This window comes from Geotrypetes seraphini, chromosome 6 (genome assembly GCF_902459505.1).
Source record: "Geotrypetes seraphini chromosome 6, aGeoSer1.1, whole genome shotgun sequence".
In the NCBI taxonomy this organism is placed as follows: Eukaryota; Metazoa; Chordata; class Amphibia; order Gymnophiona; family Dermophiidae; genus Geotrypetes; species Geotrypetes seraphini.
This window is the reverse complement of record NC_047089.1, coordinates 244,295,428-244,318,896: the sequence shown is the minus strand read 5'-3', so window position 1 is coordinate 244,318,896 and position 23,469 is coordinate 244,295,428. Positions and strand designations below refer to the sequence as shown.

At 39.8% G+C, this 23,469-nt stretch overlaps 1 protein-coding gene across 1 annotated transcript in view; it reads left to right on the top strand.

The window, feature by feature from the left end:
- The window catches only part of SYAP1 (synapse associated protein 1), a 74,146-nt gene that overhangs the window by 44,065 nt on the left and 6,612 nt on the right, over window positions 1–23,469 (top strand). Inside the window, exons 4-8 of the mRNA XM_033950056.1 lie at window positions 2,231–2,304; window positions 4,497–4,636; window positions 11,848–11,993; window positions 12,237–12,295; window positions 19,782–19,926. Of these exons, the coding sequence (XP_033805947.1) occupies window positions 2,231–2,304; window positions 4,497–4,636; window positions 11,848–11,993; window positions 12,237–12,295; window positions 19,782–19,926 (564 nt within the window). The remainder of the gene's footprint in view (window positions 1–2,230; window positions 2,305–4,496; window positions 4,637–11,847; window positions 11,994–12,236; window positions 12,296–19,781; window positions 19,927–23,469) is intronic.

Below are 23,469 nucleotides of genomic sequence, written 5' to 3'. Positions count from 1 at the left end.
AGCCTTCTTCAGGGCAAGACCACAATAGCATAGCAATTCTTCTGCGTTCTTCATACATAGCATATAAATGAAATTATTTCCTGTAAAGAACAAAATAGGTTAATCAAATTAGTATCTGTGAAATTAATACCATTTGCACTGAGTCGGATTCGGTACAATTTTTTTCCCAACTCCAGTAACCCTATAATTGCTTCCTACACCACAGCCCTGGTTTGTGTAAGATCATTTGCCATGCTCTCTTTCTGGAGATTGTAAACCATTTTGATGTCTATAGATGAAGAACAGTTTATGAAATGAGTAAATACATAAAAAATCAAAGTGGTTTGCCTGCTACAGAGGCTGCTTTCAGTGATTATGCACCATTTCTGGTATTCTACTTGACATCCCTTTTCTTGCATAACCATGTATAATGTGTTATTTTATATTCTATATATGTACCATCTTTTAGTGACTATTAGCTAGATGCAGCTATCACAGCCACATATGAGGGCTGATTCTATAAAGGGCGCCTAACTTACCCCCCCATCCCTTTTACAAAACTGTGAAAGCAGTTCTTAGCGCAGGCCGGCTCGCTGAATGCTCTTTGCTGCTCCCAACACTATTATAGAGTTCCTATGAGTGTCAGGAGCGCAGAGCATTCAGTGTGCCGGCCTGCGCTAAAAACCACGTCTGCGGTTTTGTAAAAGGGGAGATTAATTGGCAAAATACCATTAATAGGCTCAACAATTGCTATAAATAAATGAGTGATAGGGGCCTATCACATGGCGCTTAGCGGCGCCCAACTCCTAAGTGGGCATTTCTGTGGGCAGAGAGTGATTTAGACGCCACTAAGCAAGATTCTGTAAAAGCTTGGGTGCCTGGAATGTAGGTCTTTAAAACCCTTACCTACAATTCAGGCGTTACACAGGCGCTGCTAGCCCCGATTCTGTAAATGGTGCCTAAGCGTGATTGACATGTGGCCGACGCCGTTTGTAGAAGCAGTACACTGGTTCTTATGCATGTACTGCGTATCTTCTCATTTCCGCTTCCAGAGTACTCGTACCCTGGGCCTAAGCAGCAGCAGAGATCAAATTGATTTGCACGCAGGTCTAATAATGAGATTGTTGGACTTTTTTACAGCTCATTCATTATTTTCCTGCACACTTACCTGTTCTATTGCTGTTTTCTTTTCTTTTTTGTTTTTAATTCTTTATTCATTTTTAAAAACTTACAATAAGTGTGTCAGCAAATAAAAACATTTTAAACTTAGATACAACACTTAATGTTCTTCAAAAAATCCAATTTAGAACTTATCTACCCCCACCCCACTAATCAATAACAATCTTTATTAAAGGCTCCCAAATATCCTGAAATTTTCTTAACTTCCCCTGCTGTGTGGCTATTACCCTTTCCATTTTATATATGTGACATAAAGAGCTCCACCAAAAACGATAATTTTTTTTTTTTTAATTCTTTATTCATTTTATAATTCACAAGTGTACAATAAATATCAAACAATTAGAATACAATATCACTTGAAAACCTACCATATCATACAACAAAAAGATATAACCCCCACCCCCTCCCACTTCCATATACAACAAAAAATATACCACATGAATATAATATCTTATCATTCATATATATTATTAATAGAAATCTAACCCCACCCCACCCCCGATCCACATGTAAGAATTAAAGTTGGGAAAAATGTAAATTATTCATTATAATAATTTAAAAATGGCCCCCACACATAATTAAATTTAAACTATAAAAACTATAATTCAATCTACTCCAATTCTTCCAATTATTCGTAATCTGTTGTATGGCAACCCCTGCGATAATAAGTAGAAGCTTATTATTGTTAGAGGATATTTAGCTCTTAGCCCTCATTGACATGCCAAACAGTACAGTATCATACAATAATGCCACTGGATTTTCCACTAAACAATTTATTTGACCCCCTATTGATTTCCAAAAAGCCAAAATCGATGGACAGTAGAATAACAGATGATCTAAAGTCCCAGCTTCAAGATGACAGTGCCAGCATCTATTAGACTTAGAGCTATCCAACTTCTGTAAACGAACCGGGGTCCAAAATGCTCTATGCAACAGAAAAAAACAAGTTTGTCTCATAGATGCAGACACTGTACATCTCATCCTCCAAGTCCAAATTTTCTTAAAAAGTATAAAGTCTCTTGCTGCATAAGAGCTTTGAAACTGGCCAACAGTGTTTTGCTTTCATTGGCAGAAGCTGCAGTACTTCCCTGGGTTGGTTATAATGAAGAAGAAACAATTCAGCAGCAAATCTTGGCTTTATCAGCAGTAAGGCTGGTTTTTTTCAGATTTCACATGTTCAGATGTATTTTAAATGTGTTTTATATGTAAAATTTATGTGATGTTTTCATTAAAGAAGAAAATGCTAGCATCTATCTCAAGCATAGAACAAGTTGTCTAGATATTTGCCTCAGCAAGCTTTACACTCATCTCAAAAGGGCTAGTTTCAACTCCCAGGCCTTGGACAGGTTAAACTTGCATCAATGCATAAAGAAGCATTTTCATATACAGGACCAAATCTCTGGAATTCTTCATTTTATTTTTGTGACTGTTTATCCTATTTTGCCTTTAGGAAATTACTTTAAACAACTTTATTTCAACAGTACAATGGACAGACCAATTTTGAAAGATAACTGGTTTATCATAGTTTGACGCATATTAGATAATTCTGTACAGAATTTGCTTAAGTTGATTTTATAATGGATTAGGTATATTGTATACTTTATGATCTGCAAAATTTCTATGTTGATTTCTAGTGCAATAGGCACATCATTCTGGAACAGATGGGTAGTGACCCTCTTATCACAAGCTCTTGTGTAGAGAGCCTCATTAGCATTTTTCTGTTCTGCCTCCCATCACTCTGTAAATTCTTAGTTTTACTCTCTACACATGAAATGGTAGGAGCCTGGCTGTTCTGCGTGTGTTTATTTTAAATTTAATTTTGTGGGTTTTTAAAAAATTATTAATCTGGTTGTGAAGCTTTTCAGCGCTGCAGAGGCTCCCAATTTAGGGACATCTCTAGTTGCAGAGAACATAGTCTGTAGCCAAGGGAAAGCCTGCTTGACAGGGCACATGTTTGGCCATCCTGCATTAAAAGTCTGGGAACTCAGGGACTATTCCCTTGGGAGCATTGCTTTCTCCAGGTTTTGTCTGCAGTGAGCTTAAATGCAGGCTGAGTGGCCCCTCACCAGGAACAGGTGCCAACTGCATTTCTCTGGAGACGAGCAGGGGATATGCAGGCACACTTGTTGGTGAAGTCCGCTGACAGCCTGAATGCCGGAACTCTCCCCTAGATAAGTAAGCTTTTAAGCTTACTGGGCATGTGCAGGAATCCCTACATCTACAGCCCCTCCCCTCTGCTTGTCAGTTTTTTCTTTTACTGCTCCTGACAGGTTGCGGCTCTCCCCTCTCTTCTTCAAAGATGTTTTCTCTCAGAGAATTTCTAGTTAGGTTTTTTCATTAGTTAAAAACAGAGAAAAGCAAAAAGAGAAGGCAGATTTTTTTTTTTTTTCTTAATGCATTTTTGGTTAAAAGAAAACCCCAAAACTAAACTAAACTGAGGAGCCCGCTTTCGTGGGGAACAGCTCTTTTTCAGCCTTCAAATTTGTTTCAATTGCAGCGCCAGTATTATAAACTACCAGGCACTAGGACCACAAAGTAATTTTCTGACTACTTCTTCAAGCCCCGATGTACGGAGAATGTGGCGCCGGAACTTTACCTCAGGCAAGTCAGCAGCCAACACCGCTGCTAGCTCCCTCCCCCCAAGCAGGCAACTTGCAGGTTCAGATGTGTCTAGTAGCCCTAAATGCTAGGACTATGCATCAGAACCTGCAAGTTGCCTGTGATATGCTGTCAATCAACTTTGAACTCCGCCTCCTTTCCTGGCAGTTGCTCCTGCCCCCTCAGTTTGTACAAAAATAATCAAGGAGCTCTGTAATGACAGACATAACTGGAAGGAGGGAAACAGGGAAAACATCCCCAACACTACAATTCTGTTCTGCTTTGTAACAAACATATCAATGAACATTATAACATTCAAGTAACTGATCAAAACAGATACCAAAACTATGTGCAATCAGCACTATTATATAGAGTTGGTAGCTACTTGCATGTCCAGCTATCAAGCAGAGACTTAGACCAGACTTTACTTTCTTGCATGTTGTGTGCGGGGTGGGGGTGGGGTTCCAGCTTATCTGAGATTCATAGAAGTCTCCAAATCCAGACTAACCCCACGGCAGAAGGCAGGCAAAGCCCACATACAGGGTACAGCTTCAGGACTACTAGACACATCTACAAGAAAGAAGATTATCAAGGTAAGAACCTAATCTTTCTTTAGCACTATTGCAGAGGAGACAGTTGCTCTTTTGTGTGTACTGCAATACACAGGCATATAGACCTCTATTGCAGCAATAGCATCGCTTCTGTTTCTCAGGTTGCTAATGCTGTTTTGTTTTCCTAAGGATAGACGAAACTTCTTACGAGATCCACCTGCAGGTGTGCAGTTTCATTTCGACTTTGAACAGATGTATCCAGTTGCTCTGATAATGCTGCAGGAAGATGAACTTCTCAACAGAATGCGATTTGATCTTGTTCCAAAACTGTAAGAAATTTTGCTTTTAATTATCAAAAGCTTCTGATAAGTGTTCCCATTAATGTTACCACTAAACTGATTTAATTTAACCAATTATTTTGTTCTGACATGTAATATATTTATGGGAATGTTAAATGTGTTAGGGAAATAAATTATGTTTCCTTTTCATCCAACTAGACTACTAGTCCATTCCAGGTGCGATTTTTACACTAGCGGCGTATATGTGGGTCTCGGGATTGATATGGAGAAGTCAGCTGATTTGCAAAGGAAACTTATAGCTCGAGGATACCCAAGGGGGATTGTAAACAAAAGCATGTATCCGAGTGCTATATAACCCTAGAGAAGAGTTGCTTAAACAAAAGAACGATACAAGTGACAAATTGATTTTGCCTTTTGTTATGAAGTATACTAATTTGGTCTACTAAACTACAGCATGCTATACATCCTCACTTTCAATGCTCAGGATGCATTCCTGCTTCAAACAATCAACAATACTACTGTTTCTTTTCAAAGAAATAGGAATCTGGGTGATATGTTGAGCTCAAATGTTTTGCCCACTGAGATAGAAACAAAATTGCAGGAAAGGATATTATTACCGTGTTTCCCTGAAAATAAGACATATGCCAAAAATAAGCCCTAGCATGATTTTTGGGGTAGATCTTAATATAATACTTAATATAATATAATCTTAATATAATTCGGTATTTCAAAATCTCAAACATATAAATGGTTGCAGTTGAAGCAAGGCATTCAGAAAGGGTTCCTTGATTGCCAAAATCTCAAAAATCAGTATAGCTTGCCGTGCTTATGCTTCCAGACTGATTTCCTAGGACATCAGGCAGCCAAGTGGTATAAATTAATTTCTAAATAAAAACCCAAAAACCTCTTTAAAAATTCCACTGGTTACCAGTAGAATCCAGAATACTTTTCAAGTTTGCCTGCATCAGCTTCAAAGCGATCTTCGGGATGCTACCAACCTACCTAGCTTCCCAATTCCTCGCCTACTGCCCAAATAAGACCTCACGCAGAACAAACCTCTTTACTTACCCAACCCTGAAATCTTGTCACTACAAGAAGTACCTAAACAGAATGCTTTCTTTCAGGCAGCCCAACTGAACACATGGCTAGCAAAACCAATACTCGAAGCCACATCATACGTGGACTTCAGAAAATCTCTGAAGACCCGCCTCTTCAGCACCCCTAAACTCTCCCCCTACCAATTATAAACCGCCTCGAAAGCCCTCCCCTTCCTTTCCCCTCCCCCACGTCTAATGCTGTACCTCTCCTATGCCCATCATATATATCTAGCTGTAAACATCACTGATCCCTAGTAACTGTTCATATTGTATCATCCTATAACTTAGTATAACATCCTGTATCTGATTGTAAACATCCTGTAACTGTTCTCTTGTTAATATCTTGAACCTACTGTAATCACCCAGTACCCACTCACCTTGTACTTTCCTGTATCTTACTGTAAACATCATGTAACTGTTCTCTTGTTAATATCTTGAACCTTTTGTAAACACCCCAGTACCTTGTAAACATACTGTAACTGTTTATCGTGCTAATATTTCGTACCTTATTGTATCACCCAGTATCCTGTATCCTTCTGTTAACACTGTACTCTCTCTAGACACGACTTCACTGTAAACCGCTTCGAACTTAGGGTTTAGCGGTATATAAGAAATAAAATTATTATTATTATTAAAAGATATTTGGAACATTGAGATTAAGCAACAAATTTCTGCTACTCAATGGCCACGAATCTGATCTTGGAGAATGAGATGTACAGCGTCAGCATCAATGAAACAAACTTGGTTTTTCTTGTTGCATAGGAGTTTTTGGATCCCGATTCGATTGCAGAAGTTAGATAGTTCTAAGTCTAACAAATGCTGGCACTGTCATCTTGAAATAGGGACGTTGGATCATCTGTTGTTTTATTGTCCTTTAATACTTAATTTTTGGAAATTGATATGGGGACAGATTAATACCATATTGGAGTCATCGATTCCGTTGGCTTATGATGTAGTCATATGTGGGACATTGTTAAATCTTAAACCCCCTTTGGACCGATATAAAATCAGACTGCTCCTTATTATGACCAGGATAGCCATGCAGATGATCACTTGCAATTGGAAAAATTATGATTGTCTTAATTTTCCTTTCTGGTGAGCAAATTTATGCTTATGCTATAGGTATGAAAAGATAAATGCAGATTGAAGTCTCCTTGAAGTCTTTTATCACTTCATCATAATTGTCTCTTATTTTTACGTTTTGGGCTCCTTTTATCGAGTTGTGGTAGGGGTTTAACGCGCGGAATACCGTGCGTTGAACCTCCTGCTGCGCTAGTCGCTAATGCCTCCATTGATGAGGCGTTAGTTTTTTGGCTTGCCGCAGGGATTAGCAATAATAAACTTCTATTTATTTTTTTTCTAAATTCTTTATTCATTTTTTCATCTTGCAACAAGTACACAATATTACATCATTTAAAACTTTTTTTTTTAAATTTATTTATTGATTTTCATTTAAGTACATAAATGTGCTTAACAGGAAATTAACAGAAATTAATACATCCAATTCACTAATGGATTTAAAAATTAAATTAAGCCAAAATGGCTGTGAAATAATATACCTTAATACATAGTCCTCAAATTTTAGAGAAAGGAGGCAAGAAAGAAATTCTTCCAGGAAAGAAAAACACCTTATCAATATTATTATAGGAAATTAGAGCATTAACTTCGGCTTTAATTACAGACTTGAGTTACTTTATCATTCACTGGGGTGCAAAAGAAATCCCTTTCCCTTCTAAAAAGAAACGCAGCTGATCAGGATCATAAAATATATACTTATTATTCTGATATAATAGAAAACACTTGCATGGAAACCTTAACTGAAAAGAAGCACCCAATGAAATCACTTTATCACGATAACCTAAGAATTCTTTTCTTCTTAATTGTGTCCATTTGGAAACATCAGGATATACAAATATTCTTTCTCCTAGATAGGTAACTTGTTTTAAATTATAATAAAGCCTCAAAATTTGAGTCTTTATCCTGGTGAAAAACCAAAGAGACTATTAATGTAGTCTGTCCTGTTAATTCAATATCTGATGATTCCAATATTGATGAAATTTCTTTATCTGTAGTTACGTGTAGCTCTCTTAGTGTTCTTTTCAAAAAATAAATCTTCTGTAAAGGGGGCAGATGCCCATCCGGTATTTTCAATGTTGAAGTTAGAAAATCATTAAAAATCTCCCTAGGTGTTTTGAATTTAGGTATAGGAAAATTCAAAATCCTTAGATTTAAGCTCCTATTTTTTTTTTAATTCTTTATTGATTTTAAAACTTTCATCAAGTGTACAAAAATTGCAATACAATAACATAGATTTAATCACTTGTACATCTTAACGTTATATCTTATAATTGCAAATATAACCCTCCCTCTCCCACCCTGAAATCCCTCTAGTAATGTTATTTTTCATATGATAGAAATCCTCCCCCCACCCCACCCTTATCTTACATATTAAATATAGAAATATTTAAAAAAAATGGCATTAATCATGACAAAAGGGCGTTAATGGTTCCCAAATTTTAATGAAGTTTTTATAATTTCCATTAAGCTCCTATTTTGATTTTCCAGATTTTCTATTTTACGCAGAAGAAAAGTTTTATCCAATACTTTCTGTTTAGTTGAGGATTTTATATCTACCATAGTCTTCTGGATCTCCCCCATCTTCTCTTTTTTGATCCTGTATATCAGTCTCAAGTTGTTTAACTTTAGTTGAAACATTAGCCATAAGGGAAATGAACCCAGAACATACCAATTGCAAGTTTTCTGTGGCTCCCCACAGTGAGTCCAAAGTAACCACTGCCGGTTTGACAAGAGGCTTGAGCTCTGGCAACTGAGGAAGTTCTTGTTCGGGTGTCCTCCTTGCTTCCCGGATCTCTCTTCCCCTGAGCTCACCATCGCTTGTCTGCAGTGCTTCTCCTCCATTTGATGCTCCCCCTGGAGTTACCGGCAATGGTATCGCCTCCACACTCAGTTGCTCCTGAGGTCCCTCCTCACGGGGGTCGATCACCGCTGCCATAACCGGGGGTGGAGGAGGATCAGGTCCCAAAGGGCTCAGCGATGTCTCGCTGTCCATGCTGAGTCGCTCCTGGGGCTCAGCTAAGGAAACGCCCAACGCCGAGGATAATGAGACTGCATAAGATGTAATGGCAGTCTGTCGTGGTGTTGAAGACACTGACAGAGAAAGAGGGATACTTCTCTGCCTTCCCCTTCTCTTAGGCATCAGTGTGTTGCAGGTAATTATCGTTTTAAGAAAAAATCGCTGCCGAAGTGGGAGCTTAAACACACACGTCTGCTCAGATCGCCATCTTGCCTCACCATCCCTCATTTAAAACTTTTACACATCACTTGAATTTCTTTCTATTGTCATCGTAAATACATAAATTTATTCCCTCCCCACCCACCCTTCCCTCAAATATTTCAGTCAAAAATATCATATAAATATTGTATTCTTATCTATTGATTAACCTTTAAATAGAACTTTATACCATCCCCCTCCCCCCTATGTATAAATATACTGTCAGTGAAAAATGATGTCTAATCATTACAATAATTTGCCAATAGCCCCCAGATCTTTTTAAAATTATTATAATTCTCTTTCTGCAAAGCAATTACCGTATTTTCACGTAGATAACGCGCACCCGTGTAAAACGCGCGCACGGGTATAGCGCGCGAAAAACACAAATTTATGTACAGAAATTTTTATATACCATGCACACCCGTATACCGCGCATGCTGCCCGACTCTCCTCTGGCCACCCCGACTCCTTTCGCCCGCCCCGACTCTCCTCTCCCCCTTGAAGTCCTGTCCCCACCCTGAAATCCTGATGCCCCCCCCCGCAGGACCGCTCGCACCCCCACCCCGAAGGACCGCTCGCACGCACCCGCACCCCCACCCCGAAGGACCGCTCGCACGCACTCACACCCGCACCCCCACCCTGAAGGACCGCTCGCACCCCCACAGCCTCCCGACCCCCCCCCATCATGTAGAAGCTCCTACCGGTGTCCTGCTGCTTTCTCTTGGCGGTCCCGACTCCCCGACACGATTGGGGCAAGAGGGAGCTCAAGCCCTCTTGCCCCCCCGACTCCCCAACACGATCGAGGCAAAAGGGAGCCCAAGCCCTCTTGCCCCGCCGACTCCCCAACTCCCCGACAATATCGGGCCAGGAGGGAGCCCAAATCCTCTTGGCCCTGGCGACCCCCCCCCTCCCCCGCTAGTTGTTCGGGCCAGGAGGGAGCCCAAACCCTTCTGGCCACGGCGACCCCCACCCCGCACTACATTACGGGCAGGAGGGATCCCAGGCCCTCCTGCCCTCGACGCAAACCCCCTCCCCCCAACGACCGCCCCCCCCAAGAAGCTCCGCCCGCCCCCCCCCAACCGACCCGCGACCCCCCTGGCTGACCCCCACGACACCCCCACCCCCCTTCCCCGTACTATTGTGTAGTTGGCCAGACAGACGGGAGCCAAACCCGCCTGTCCGGCAGGCAGCCAACGACGGAATGAGGCCGGATTGGCCCATCCGTCCCAAAGCTCCGCCTACTGGTGGGGCCTAAGGCGCCTGGGCCAATCAGAATAGGCCCGGGAGCCTTAGGTCCCTCCTGGGGGCGGGGCCTTGGGCACATGGTCGGGTTGGGCCCATGTGTCTCAGGCCCCGCCCCCAGGTGGAACCTAAGGCTCCCGGGCCTATTCTGATTGGCCCAGGCGCCTTAGGCCCCACCAGTAGGCGGAGCTTTGGGACGGATGGGCCAATCCGGCCTCATTCCGTCGTTGGCTGCCTGCCAGACAGGCGAGTTTGACTCCCGTCTGTCCGGCCAACTACACAAAGGTACGGGGAAGGAGGATGGGGGTGTCGTGGGGGTCGGCCAGAGGGGTCGCGGGTTGGCTGGGGGGGCGGTCGTTGGGGGGAGGGGGTTTTGTGTCGAGGGCAGGAGGGCCTGGGATCCCTCCTGCCCGTAATATAGTGCGGGGTGGGGGTAGGGGGTCGCCATGGCCAGGAGGACTTGGGCTCCCTCCTGGCCCGATATTGTCGGGGAGTTGGGGAGTCGGCGGGGCAAGAGGGCTTGTGCTCCCTTTTGCCCCGATCGTGTCGGGGAGTCGGGGGGGCAAGAGGGCTTGAGCTCCCTCTTGCCCCGATCGTGTCGGGGGTGCCGCGGTTGGCTGGGGCAAGAGGGCTTGAGCTCCCTCTTGCCCCGATCATGTCGGGTGTCGGGACCGCCAAGAGGAAGCAGCAGGACACCGGTAGGAGCTTCTACATGATGGGGGGGGGTCGGGAGGCTGTGGGGGTGCGAGCGGTCCTTCAGGGTGGGGGTGCGGGTGGGAGTGCGTGCGAGCGGTCCTTCGGGGTGGGGATGCGGGTGCATGCGAGCGGTCCTTCGGGGTGAGGGTGCGAGCGGTCCTGCGGGGGGTGAATCGGACGTCGGGGGTGGGGGGAGGAACTATGTAAAAAAAAATTTGTACAAACGCGCAAGGGTATGCGCGGTATGTAAAAACACGTATAACGCGCGCGTTATATGCGAGAAAATACGGTATTCTTTCCATTTTGTAAATGTGGCACAATGAATTCCACCAGAATGTATAGCTAAGATTATTGTAATTTTTCTAATTACTGGTAATATGTTGCATGGCGACTCCTGTCATAATCAATTGAAACGTCTATTGATTATGACAGGAGTCGCCATGCAAAATTAATAAAGATTAATTATTTTTAAAAAAAGGTATAAATGAGTCATAAGAACTGCCATCTCCAGATCAGACCTTAGGTCCATCAAGTCCAGTGATCTGCTCACGCGGAGGCCCATCCAGGTGTAACCTGGCGAAAATTTAGTCACCTGTATCCTTCTATGCATCTTTCAAGGAGATGTGCATCTAATTTGCCCTTAAATCCTAGAACGGTGGATTCTGCAGCAATCTCCACCGGGAGAGCGCTCCAGTCGTCTACCACTTGCTGTGTGAAGCAGAACTTCCTGGCATTTGTCATGGGCTTGTCCCCCCTCAGCTTCAGTCCATGACCTCTTGTCCTACTCACATTTGACATCGTAAATAACTTTTTATCCTGCTCTATCTTGTCGATTCCTTTTATTATTAGATTTCTGATAACTGAATTCATGCATAACCACTTAATGTCTCACCATCACCACTGTTGGTTTTCAGTGTAAAAGAGGAGGTGTTCTGGAGAAATTATTTCTACCGCGTCTCCCTGATTAAACAGTCTGCACAACTCACTGCGATGGCAGCTCAGCAACAAGCCAAGGGCAAGGAGGAGAGCAGCAGCTGGCAAGATGATGCTGAGCTGACAGGTTTGCACCTTCCGAATACACACAATGTTCAGCTGGCTCTCTATAAAGACTCCAGCACAGTACATTTCTGAAATTTACAAAAAAAAACAAAAAAATACCCAAAAGTAACACAACAGAAAATTGACTTTTACATGAAAAATCTGCAGTTAGGTAATGGGTACATAAATGCATCCTAAATTAAAACAGTGAAACAAATAGCATTCCAGCATACGTAAGGCCATTTTTTTTTCTTTTTCTGATCAGAAACGGTACGTCCCAAGACACCACCTGTTGCAGTTAAATCACAGCGGAAGCCTGAAGAGGTAACAGGAATTTTCTTTTATTTCACCCTATTACATCAATTTACTGTTTAGTTTGTGCTTTGTCCCTGTTCATACAGAAAAAGGAAATTATTTTTAAATTTTTGTTATACTGTATATGTCACGACAGACAGACACAGGAAAGAGTGCAGCAGCGCTGCCTCCCCCCCCACTGACCCTTCCATCAGAACCGCTGACCGCGAGACCAATATACCGTCTTCCAAACGGCATCATCGGCAGCAATCTAATCAGGCTGCTTCGCGGCCTTCTCCCGCCAGGGCGTTCCGTGTGCTATGTTGCTGATGACATCATCAGTGATGCGACGGAGGAATGCATCGGTGGGAGAAGGCTGCAAAGCAGCCTGATTAGATTGCTGCCGACACGGCTGTTTGGAAGAAGGTATACCGGCCTCACGGTCGGCGGTTCTGATGGGAGGATGGAAGGGGCAGAGGGAAGCTCTGCTAATCCAGCGCTTCAACTAGGGCTTATTTTAAGACCTACCCCAAAAATCATGTTAGATCTTATTTTCGAGGTAGGTCTTATTTTTGGGGAAACACAGTATATAGTCATTTCAAAGCAGTTTACAAACTACATTCATAATTTCAAATGGCATCACATATTCACAGTTACCCACATATACAAAGTAAAAATATCACAGTATTCTCCTACAAGGGACTAGCAGTATAATCTTAATAAAAATAGTTCATAAAAAGCTGTGCCTTCAGTTTTCTTTTGAATTTACATATATCCTTTTTTTTTGTAGTTCTTTATTTATTTTTTAAAACTTACATCAAGTGTACAATTAATAAAACATTTAAGATTAAATACATCACTTGAATTTTCTTAATATATTCAGATACATAAGTTTATTCCCTTCCCACCCACCCATTCCATTCATATTTAATCAAAAATATACAAATATAAATACTCTTATTTATATGTTAAAACCTTCCGTATAATTTAGACAACCCACCCTCCTTCTCTCCCCCCATTTGCAAATATACTTCCAATAGAAAATAGCATCTATTCATTACAGTAGGCTGTCAATGGCCCCCAATTTACATATATCCAATTCTGCTCTCAGTTCCTTAGGCAAGGCATTCCACCATACTAAACTCCCTATCATTTGTTCATTTGGAATCTAAGAGTCTTCATTATTTTCATCAAACTTTAACTTAAGATGGCAATGATGATTTTGCCTGTAGTTTGTTATCAAATGGGTATGATACCAGTATTTTTTCACGGGTCTTTTTATAAAAAATTGAATTTGATTATTATAAAATTTATTTGGCTTGGTAAAACTCCTAGAATTGCTATAGCATCTTTGCAAAGATCAATTAGGGAGGGCGGGGTAAATTTTCCAAACTTTTATAGGTACCATCAGGCCTATATTTTACGTCAAGGTATGTATTGGGTCCTCCCAGATCTCATTGAATATACTCCTGATTGGTTATATTTGGAATGGCGACTCATGTTTCCTTTACATCTTTCTCATGTTCTCAGTATCAAGATGCCCAGATTGTACAAAGAAAATAGAATTTTAATGGATACTTGGAAAACATTAAGATTTGTTAGTAATTTAACAGCAATTTCTATTAATAATTCAACGAATCAATCCATATGGCTAAACTCCAAAATTCAAATTGGTGGTTTCAAGGTTGTCTGGAAACATTGGATAATTGCAGGAATCAGAACTTTAAATGATGTAACTACTAATGGTAAGCTTCTGGATTTTACACAATTGCAACATAAATTTGGGCTTCACAAATCACAATATTTTCATTGGTTGCAATTGAAGCAGGCCATTCAGGCAGGGTTCCCTGAATGGAAAAATTTGAATACACAACCTAGCATAGAATTTTTATGTTTTCAGGTGGCACAGTGGTATAAAACTATTAGTGATTTGGTTAAAAAAAAGCCTAAAAATACTCTTAGGGATATTTGGAGCATTGAGATTTCAGCATCTCAATGGCCACAAATTTGGTCTTGGAGAATGAGATGTACAATGTCAGCGTCTATGAAACAAACTTGGTTTTTTTTGTTACATAGAGCTTTTTGGACCCCAGTTAGATTGCAAAAGTTAAATAGTTCTTTGTCTAATAGATGCTGGCATTGTAATCTGGATATAGGGACTTTAGATCATCTTTTGTTCTATTGTCCCCATATCTTAGCCTTTTGGAACTCAATCTGGGATCAAGTAAATTGTTTATTGGAAAACCATGTAGCATTAACTTATGATACTGTACTTTTTGGTATGTCTATGAGAAAAAAGAGTCAGATATCAATGTGTAATAACAAACTTTTATTGATTTTGACCGGAGTAGCCATCCAACATATTACTAATAACTGGAAAGATCATAGTAGGCTTAATTTTAAGTTTTGGTGGAATTCAGTTTGTCACATATATAGAATGGAAAGATCAATAGCGGTGCAGAATGGAAATTATAAAAACTTTATTAAAATTTGGGAACCATTAACGTCCTTTTGTCATGATTGATGCCATTTTTCTAATATTTTTCTATTAACTATGTAAGATTAGGGTTGGGTGGGGAGTGGGTTTCTATTATATTATATGAAAATAAAAATAACTAGAGGGATCTCAGGGTGGGAGGGGGAGGGTTATATTTATAACTATAAGATATAATGATAAGATGTACAAGTGCTTAAATTTATTTTATTTGTTATAATTTTTGTACACTTGATGAAAGTTTTAAAATGAATAAAGCATTTAAAAAAAAAAAAAAAAAGATGGCAAGTTGAAATTGTTTCCTGATCTGCAAACGGAATTTAAAATTTCCCATACGGACTATTTTGCTTATATATAATTTGCATATATTTGCTTACATATAATTATCATATTAAATGTCCAAAAACTCTTTTCAAAATGTCCAAGTGTCGATAATCGAAACAAGAACTTAAATGTTTTGCGGGGGTGTTCACCTCCAAAACGTGTAACTCAGAAAGGGGCATGTTAGCAGCATGTTTTGGGTGGGATATGGGCAGGCTGTGGGCTGGGTTAGACTTAGATGTTTTGTGGCAATAATCAAACCTTTTGCAGAATGTCCTAGACGGAACTTACACGTTCCAAGCTAAACCTGTTTTAGAAGTGTCTTAGTGCCATAAAGGTACTCAGACGGACCAGATGACCATTAAGTAATTACCCACCCACACTCCCCCAGTGGTCACACACTCCTCCCACCCCACAACTCTGAATGAAAAAGTACATACCTCTCTCTAGAAGAGCACCACCATGTATAGGAAAACCTACTAGAGTAGCACAAATGTGTCTTAAATAGCCTATTGAGTGGGCTAGTGAACCATAGAGAGGAGGAACCAGGCCCAAAAGACACACTAACCGCTACATTTATGGTGGAAAGTGTGAGGCCACAGAAACATCCAAGTTAGAAACATCCAAATCTAGACCATTTAGATGTGGGAGGGGCCAGCATTGTAATGGTTCTCTGCTTTTTATTCTCTGAAGCTATTCTTTTCAAGAAAATTTTGCTTTTGTTTGATTGCGAAATTCCTTTCCCTTTTTCATTCATATCTACTCAGGCATAGGACTGGTTTCAACTGTTCGTTAGGTCGGCTACTCTATATAGATGCATTAATCAGTAGCCTCTCTTATTTGATTCTTAAATCTTTTTAGCATCTCCATTGCATATATTTGGATTCCACTGACTCTAGGAGGTCATTTATTATTTTTCAACCTCCGTGCATATAGGATTTCTCAGAATCCTCTGTTTACCTCTAGTAGAGCATGTAATTCCTTTATTTATTTATTTTCCATTATGTTCCTTCCCTTGCCTCCGTGCTCTCGCATCAGGCTTTAGGCCTAAGTTTTACAAGGCTACTCAAATTTTTCTAAAATCTTGGAACCCAACTCTCCCTCCCTCCATCCTTTTTATTGGAGCTAGGGAGTCCCACATGTGAGAATGTGTTGCCTGCTTGTCCTTAGAGGGCACTGCTGTGAACTTCACGTAAAGGGTGTCAGATATACATTTCACCATAACCCCTTTAAAATGTATGGTGATTTTTCCAAAACTCTCTCAAACCCTACTATACCCACCTGTCTACCACCCCAAAAGCCCTTATGGCTGCAGGTAGCATTTATGTGATAGTATAGTAGGTTTTTGGTGGACTCACACTTTCTAAAATAAATATAGTGGTTAGAGTGTCTTATGGGCCTGGGTCCTCCTCTCTATGGCCCATCCACCAGGCAAGAAAATACTGCATCAAGGTTTGATGGTCATCGATGCTACGATGCAAGAACCTGGAGAATGTAACGTTGTTGGATATGCTACACTTAGCATGGATTGGTTCTGATGCAGATCGATGCACTCCAAAACAACAATCTGTATTGATGAAGAGGAGACACCATGACCATGTAACATCAAGTAGTATCGAAGGTGCTGCAGGCGTCTAAGCGCTTCAGAAATTACTACTACTGCTATTAATAATAATAGTTTATTTTTGTATACCGCCACACCATCAGTTCTTGGCAGTTTACACAGTAAATTACAAAGTATTTAAGATACAAAGCCAGATAACAGTGTCTTATAAAAGGAAATAACACAATTCTTTTTTTTTTTTTTTTAATTCTTTATTCATTTGAAAACTTTCATCAAGTGTACAAAAATTGCAACAAATAAAATAAATTTAAACACTTGTACATCTTATCATTATATCTTATAGTTCTAAATATAACCCTCCCCCTCCCACCCTGAGATCCCTCTAGTTATTTTTATTTTCATATAACACAATTCAATAAGATACTAACTGACAAAGTACAACCCTAACTTATTCAAAGTATGCACAATACAGATTATTTATACTAAGATAGATAAGCTTCTGTAAACCTTATTCCATAAAAATAATAAAAATCCATTTATAAAATTGATATTGATATCTATTAAGTATTGTACTGTTTAAATAGATAGGTCTTAAAATCTTTCTGAAATTGCTGATGAGGGCTGGAGTAATAAGAGCATTCAAGTATGTATTCATTATTCCTGCTTGAAACGCCAGAGTCCTATCTAAAAATTTCTTAAAACGGCACGCTTTCGCTGAAGGAAAATAAAACCAACCCAAATAAGATTTTGTAGCAAATACATCCAAATTTAAATTAATTATCTCTATAGCACTACCAGATGCACACAGCGCTGCACAAAGTCACAAAGAGTAAGAAAACAGTGCCTGCTCGAAATAATTTACAATCTAAACAAGATGTCATGGATACAGTTAAGGGGAACGGTTAATCAGCGGGCTGGGTTGGAGGGCAGAGGAGTAGGGTTAAGGATTGAAAGCTATATCAAAAAGGTGGGTTTTTGGTCTGCTTTTAGGGAAGGGAAGAGGCTTGACGGACAAACTCGGGTAATTTATTCCAGGCATAGGGGGCAGCTAGATGAAAGGAATGAAGTCTGGAATTGGCAGGAGGAGAAGGGTAATGCTAAGAATGACTTATCTGAGGAACGGAGGAGAGAGATTGAGGGGCAGCAGAATGAACACACTTGTAGTCAGCAATAATTACAACCTGTATCGCCCAGAAAGCCATGCATCAAAATGGACTCGATGCTTAATTGGCAGGGCACTGTCTACTGCGATGCAACTGCGTTAACATGGTAGAAACATCGGTTACAGAAAGACAAGCATCATGTTTCTATGTGGCACGTGAAATTTCTTAGAGAGAGGAAGAGATAATGGTTACTGTGGATGGGCAGACTGGACGGGCCATTTGGCCTTTATCTGCCATCATGTTTCTAACTAAACTCGATGCTAATATGCCACCGATGTAAGTAGATGGAGGTATCAATGTATACTGGTACCGGCAAGACCCAGTCGTTGAAAGTCCAACTCCAGACCTATAAGTTGCAATAGAGAAACAGAAAAACAACAATTTTTGACATTAATCAACAGTATTTATCTTCTTTTTTTTAACAAATCTTTATTCATTTTGCATCATATAACAAGTGTAACAATAAATAACAGTTAAAATTGAATACAACACTTGTAACTTTATCATATTCAGCATTAAAACATAATTTTAACCCAATCCCTCCCAACCCAACCATAATCTATGCATTCACAAAACTCCTATATAATATTCTTTATTATTGGTCTAAATAGTAATAAAATTATAAAATCTCTCCCCCATCCCTTCCTTTTTATTGTATTTATAATGGAAAAATGGTCTTCTTTATCTTCTGATCTATAGCCCTGGAGTCAGATATAATTGGAGAGGGGGAGATGAGTTAGAGTAGAAACAAAGCCAAAATCCATCGATGATCACAGGTCTCTGGAACGACCTTACTATCCCGTTGCGGAACCTGGGCTCTCTCCAACTATTCCGCAAGCAACTGAAAACTTGGCTCTTCTCTAACATGTAATTCTATTTTCCCCCTTACTCTTCCATTCTATATATAAGCTCATGTAAACCTTTTCCTTTTCTCTTCTTATATTTTAAGTTCTTGTAAACCGTGCCGAGCTCCACTTCCGTGGACAGGATGCGGTATATAAACTTAAGGTTTAGTTTAGTTTAGATGATCACGGTATGAAGTAAGGATGGAACTTTGCGTGAGGGCCGTTGAACTTTGAAAGAAGGGTTTGTTTTTTAAAGAAAGTCCAAAATTTCTTTCTACTAATCTGTGTGGAGCAGTGGTTGAAGCTACAGCCTCAGCTGTAGGAATGTGGGTTCAAACCCCGGTCTGCTCCTTATGACACTGATCAAGTCACACAGTCCTCCATAGCCCCAGGTACATTAGATAGATTGTGAGCACACCGGGACAGATAGGGAAAATGCTTGAGTACCTGATTGTAAAAAACACTTAGATATCTTTGATAGGCAGTATATAAAAACCTAATAAACTTGAAACTGCTTTACTAATTTTCAAAAGAAAAGAAAAGTAAAGAACAGAGAGGAAAAAAACTTAACACTTAAAAAAGTTCATTAAAAATTTAAACGGGAAGGCAACTCGACGGAGAAGAAACAAGCGATACGTCTTCTTCACTCCGCGGAAAATGAAAAACTGCCTGCTTGTCAGAGGATAACACCTGTTATGGTAAGTAACTGTGCTATACCTACATAAAAAGCCTTAATGAGAATTTGGAAGGGGCAGAAAGAAATAGGGAAGAAAAAATGGCTTGCCCAGGGTCACAAGGAGCAGCGTGGGTTTGAACCCCCAACCCTAGGGTGTTGAGGCTGTAGCTTTAACCGCTGCACCACACACTCCCCCACTTATGGTCTGCTGTTTGCTGTAGTGTGTGCAGAGGAGAGGCTGCAGAGACACAGAAGAACTTGAATCAGCAAGTGCTAACAAACTACTAATATCCAGCATGAGTGAGCGTGAGTTTCAGAGGCCTAATTTATTAATGGTCTGCAGTTCCTTGACCGCAGCATTATCCTGGTGGGAAGCACAGCAATTTGTCATATTGCTATCATTTTGCACAACATGACTGCAATTGCTGCTCTTAAACCTAAACTCTTTTCCAGCTTGAAGACGAGATTTCCACAAGCCCTGGCGTATCGGAGTTTGTGAGTGACGCTTTCGATGCTTGCGACCTAAATCGAGATGACCTGAGGAAAGAAATGGAACAGCTGGTCCTTGACAAGAAGGATGAACTAAGTGGAGCAGAAGGTAGGGGGATTCTATTTCTTAATTTCCAGCAACCTCAACATTTAGAGCAATAGTAGATGAAAGCAAATAAAGAGCCAGTGGCCCAGGGAACTTGACTACTTGTAGAATATCTCGCTCTTTATCCAGTCAGTGCTGGGAACTTGTTTGCTTATATATCCACTTTATTCCAAAACTGGGCAAACCCCTTTCCCTCATCACTAATAATAAAACCCTAAGCACGCATGCGCACTCCTACCTCCATGATCCATAGCTCCGTGGCTGGCAGAGAAATTGTAAAGCGTGCGGCACATGGCATGTGCCTTTGGCGCGTGCACATGTTTGGCACGTGCACGCATGACGATTTGATACGAGTGGCGGTTTACTTTATCCAGCAGCGGTTACTGCACAACTTATCTAGAAGAGGGGCAAGAATGAATAAAAGAAGCTTAGCCAAATGATACTGCAGACCATGTGGTAGCCGTGTTTCTACTAGCAGGCTGCAAATGGCCAGAAGCCAGCTTTATCGGTAGCAGCAAATTGATTGTGACAACAGCATGCAGTGAGGTAGACCTACAAGGCTGTATTTTTAGGCAAAATGATTTCTGATTATCACAATGCTTGGATGTGGTATTTTCTTACCTCTGTTACTCTAAAAAGGTAGGTGACAGAAGGCCAGGGAGAGAAATTGAAAGAAAAAAAAAGAACAGATGGGACATTGACAGAAATAGAGACACACACACTGAAAGACAGGTAGGTGGGAGTGAAAGACACACAGAAGGACAGGGGGCCAAGGAGCCAGGGAGAGAGATTGAAAGAAAAAAAAAAAAAACCAGACAGCGGACAAGGAGAGAGAGAAAAAGAAAGAAAGACAGACAGAGGCCAAGGGGAGAGTGAGAGAAAGAAAGACAGCACCCGTTAATGTAACGGGCTTAAAGACTAGTGTTTATTATAAAGTCTGTAATAATAAACGTGCTAAAACTAATGAGGCTGTTATCTAGATATCTGACTGTCCAGGTCCTGGAACTCAATCTGGGATCAAGTAAATTGTTTATTGGAAAATCACGTAGCATTAACTTATGATACTGTACTTTTTGGTATGTCTATGAGAAAAAAGAGTCGGATATCAATGTGTAATAACAAACTTTTATTGATTTTGACTGGAGTAGCCATTCAACATATTACTAATAACTGGAAAGACCATAGTAGGACTCAATTTTAAATTTTGGTGGGAATTCAGTTTGCCACATAATACAGAATGGAAAGATCAATAGCGGTGCAAATATGGAAATTATAAAAACTTCATTAAAATTTGGTAACCATTAACGTCCTTTTGTCATGATTGATGCCATTTTCCTAATATTTCTATATTTAATATGTAAGATTAAGGGTGGGGTGGGGGAGGGGTTTATATTACATGAAAAATATAAAATTACTAAAAGGATTTCAGGATGGGAGAGGGAGGGTTATATTTACAACTATAAGTTATAATGATAAGATGTACAAGTGGTTAAATCTTATGTTATGGTGTTGCAATTTTTGTACACTTGATGAAAGTTTTAAAATGAATAATGAATTATAAAAAAAAAACAAACAGTAGCTGTTCATCACCAATCTAATGGATCAACAAGCTAAAACCAACACGGCTAACCTGTTGTCTGCAGTGTCACTAGGCCAAACTACCACTATTTTTTGCCAGCCCATGCTTCCCAATCCAGTTCTACCACTGTCCTCCCTGTCTGCCCCATGCATGTTTGAATCCTGGCACAATATTATTTGTTTTTACTATCTCACAGCAAAGAAGCGTTTTCTCAAGGCACCAGTTTTAGAATTTTCTCCTTCATCTCTGATTTCAAGTGCTTCTTTTATTATTTGTTAAAGCTATAATGCCCATTTTTCAGTTGAATAATTTTTATTTATATTTCACCAGATAGTAAAATATGCTATTCTGTACAGCTGTAAAGATATAAAAAACAAAGGCAAAAACGGCAGTCATAAAATATAAGCAATCATAAAATATAAATGTAATCATAAAACAGTTTGTATCCAAAAAGATTGATGAACCCGGATCCGACACAGTCTGTGTTCGAAGAAACACTCCTTTCCTCAGGGGTCCAATTGATATGTAATGAATGAAATTATACATGAGTAAGATTGGTGACAATTTTGAAAAATATGAAAAAACGACAAATGTGTCATCCAAATGAAGCACTAATGGGTCAATTATGACTGCAAAGAAATGAAGTGAAAGGAATTGAAAGGATACAATGTGTGATCCAAGTTATCTGTAATATAAGACAATAATGTTCAAAATTCTCAAAGTATAACCTGAGCATACACGAAAAAATGATGTGAACAAAAGGGTGAAGTGAGTGGTGAGGTAGGTGAAATGTACATAAAAGATTATCATAAAACGTGAAATAAGTGAGATAAATCGTAGGATACAAGAGAATAAATGTGAAATAAAAAAGGGAAAGAAAATAGATAGATATAAAAGCAAAACTACATACCTATAATGTGTCATAAACAAAAAAAACTGATGGATAACAACTGGAATTGGCTAAGAAAATGATAAAATGATATGAATCCTTTGTCAGCAAACGTGGGAATGAATGTAAAAATCTATATAGATAAAGGGGGGGTGCCGTGAAAACGAGTTTTGAGACGGTAAACAGCTGAGCAGACGTTGATGAAAATATTGACATATCCTGGAGCGGTTTTGGAAGATGGCATGGTCAACCGTCGGAGCCGCGCACGGTCAAAATGGCACAATACCTGTCCAAAAAGAGACAAATTCATCAGGTTTGGCATGCAGGAGGAGGATGTGAACTTCTCGGTCGAGTTCGAAAAGCAAGAGACACTGGATTTGGGGGCTTCCGATGTGTTGGCAAGGATTGGATTGATACCTGGTGAAATTTGGCGGCCCTAACAGTGAAGTCATCTCAATCTGGACTTTATTACGACTGTTATAGATTTTATTATTTGTCACTTTTTTTCCAGTTTATGTTACATTGTTAATTTCATCATTGATTTGCCCCTTGTTTTGTTTTTATTTTTAACATTTGAATTACTCCAGAATTCTATATGCTCAATGGTTCCCCCTTTCTGCAGCTATTCCTATCTCTCTTCTTTTCTACCTTTCAAAGTCCTTGGATCAATGTAGTCTTGTTGGAATTTTTATTTTCTTATTTTTTTCTTCTATTCTATTTCTTACTTATTATTACTCAACTAATTGTTAATTTTCCAGGTACTTCAGTTAGATTGTGAGCCTTCGGGACAGTAAGGGAAGTTCTAAGTACCTATTCTTTATTTATTTATCTTTATTTATTCATTCTTATTTTTATTGTATCCTTTAATGTATATTTTCTCTGTAAACCTATATTACTTATAATTTTTAATGCATACTATTGTCTATTTTCTGTAAACCCGCTTAGAATCCTAACGGAGTTTAGCGGTATATAAGAAATAAATTACAATACATTACTATACAAACTACAGCAGATAAACAATATGCCATTATATTCCTCTTGCTCTTTATACACCACTTTCCCGTACTCGCAAATAACC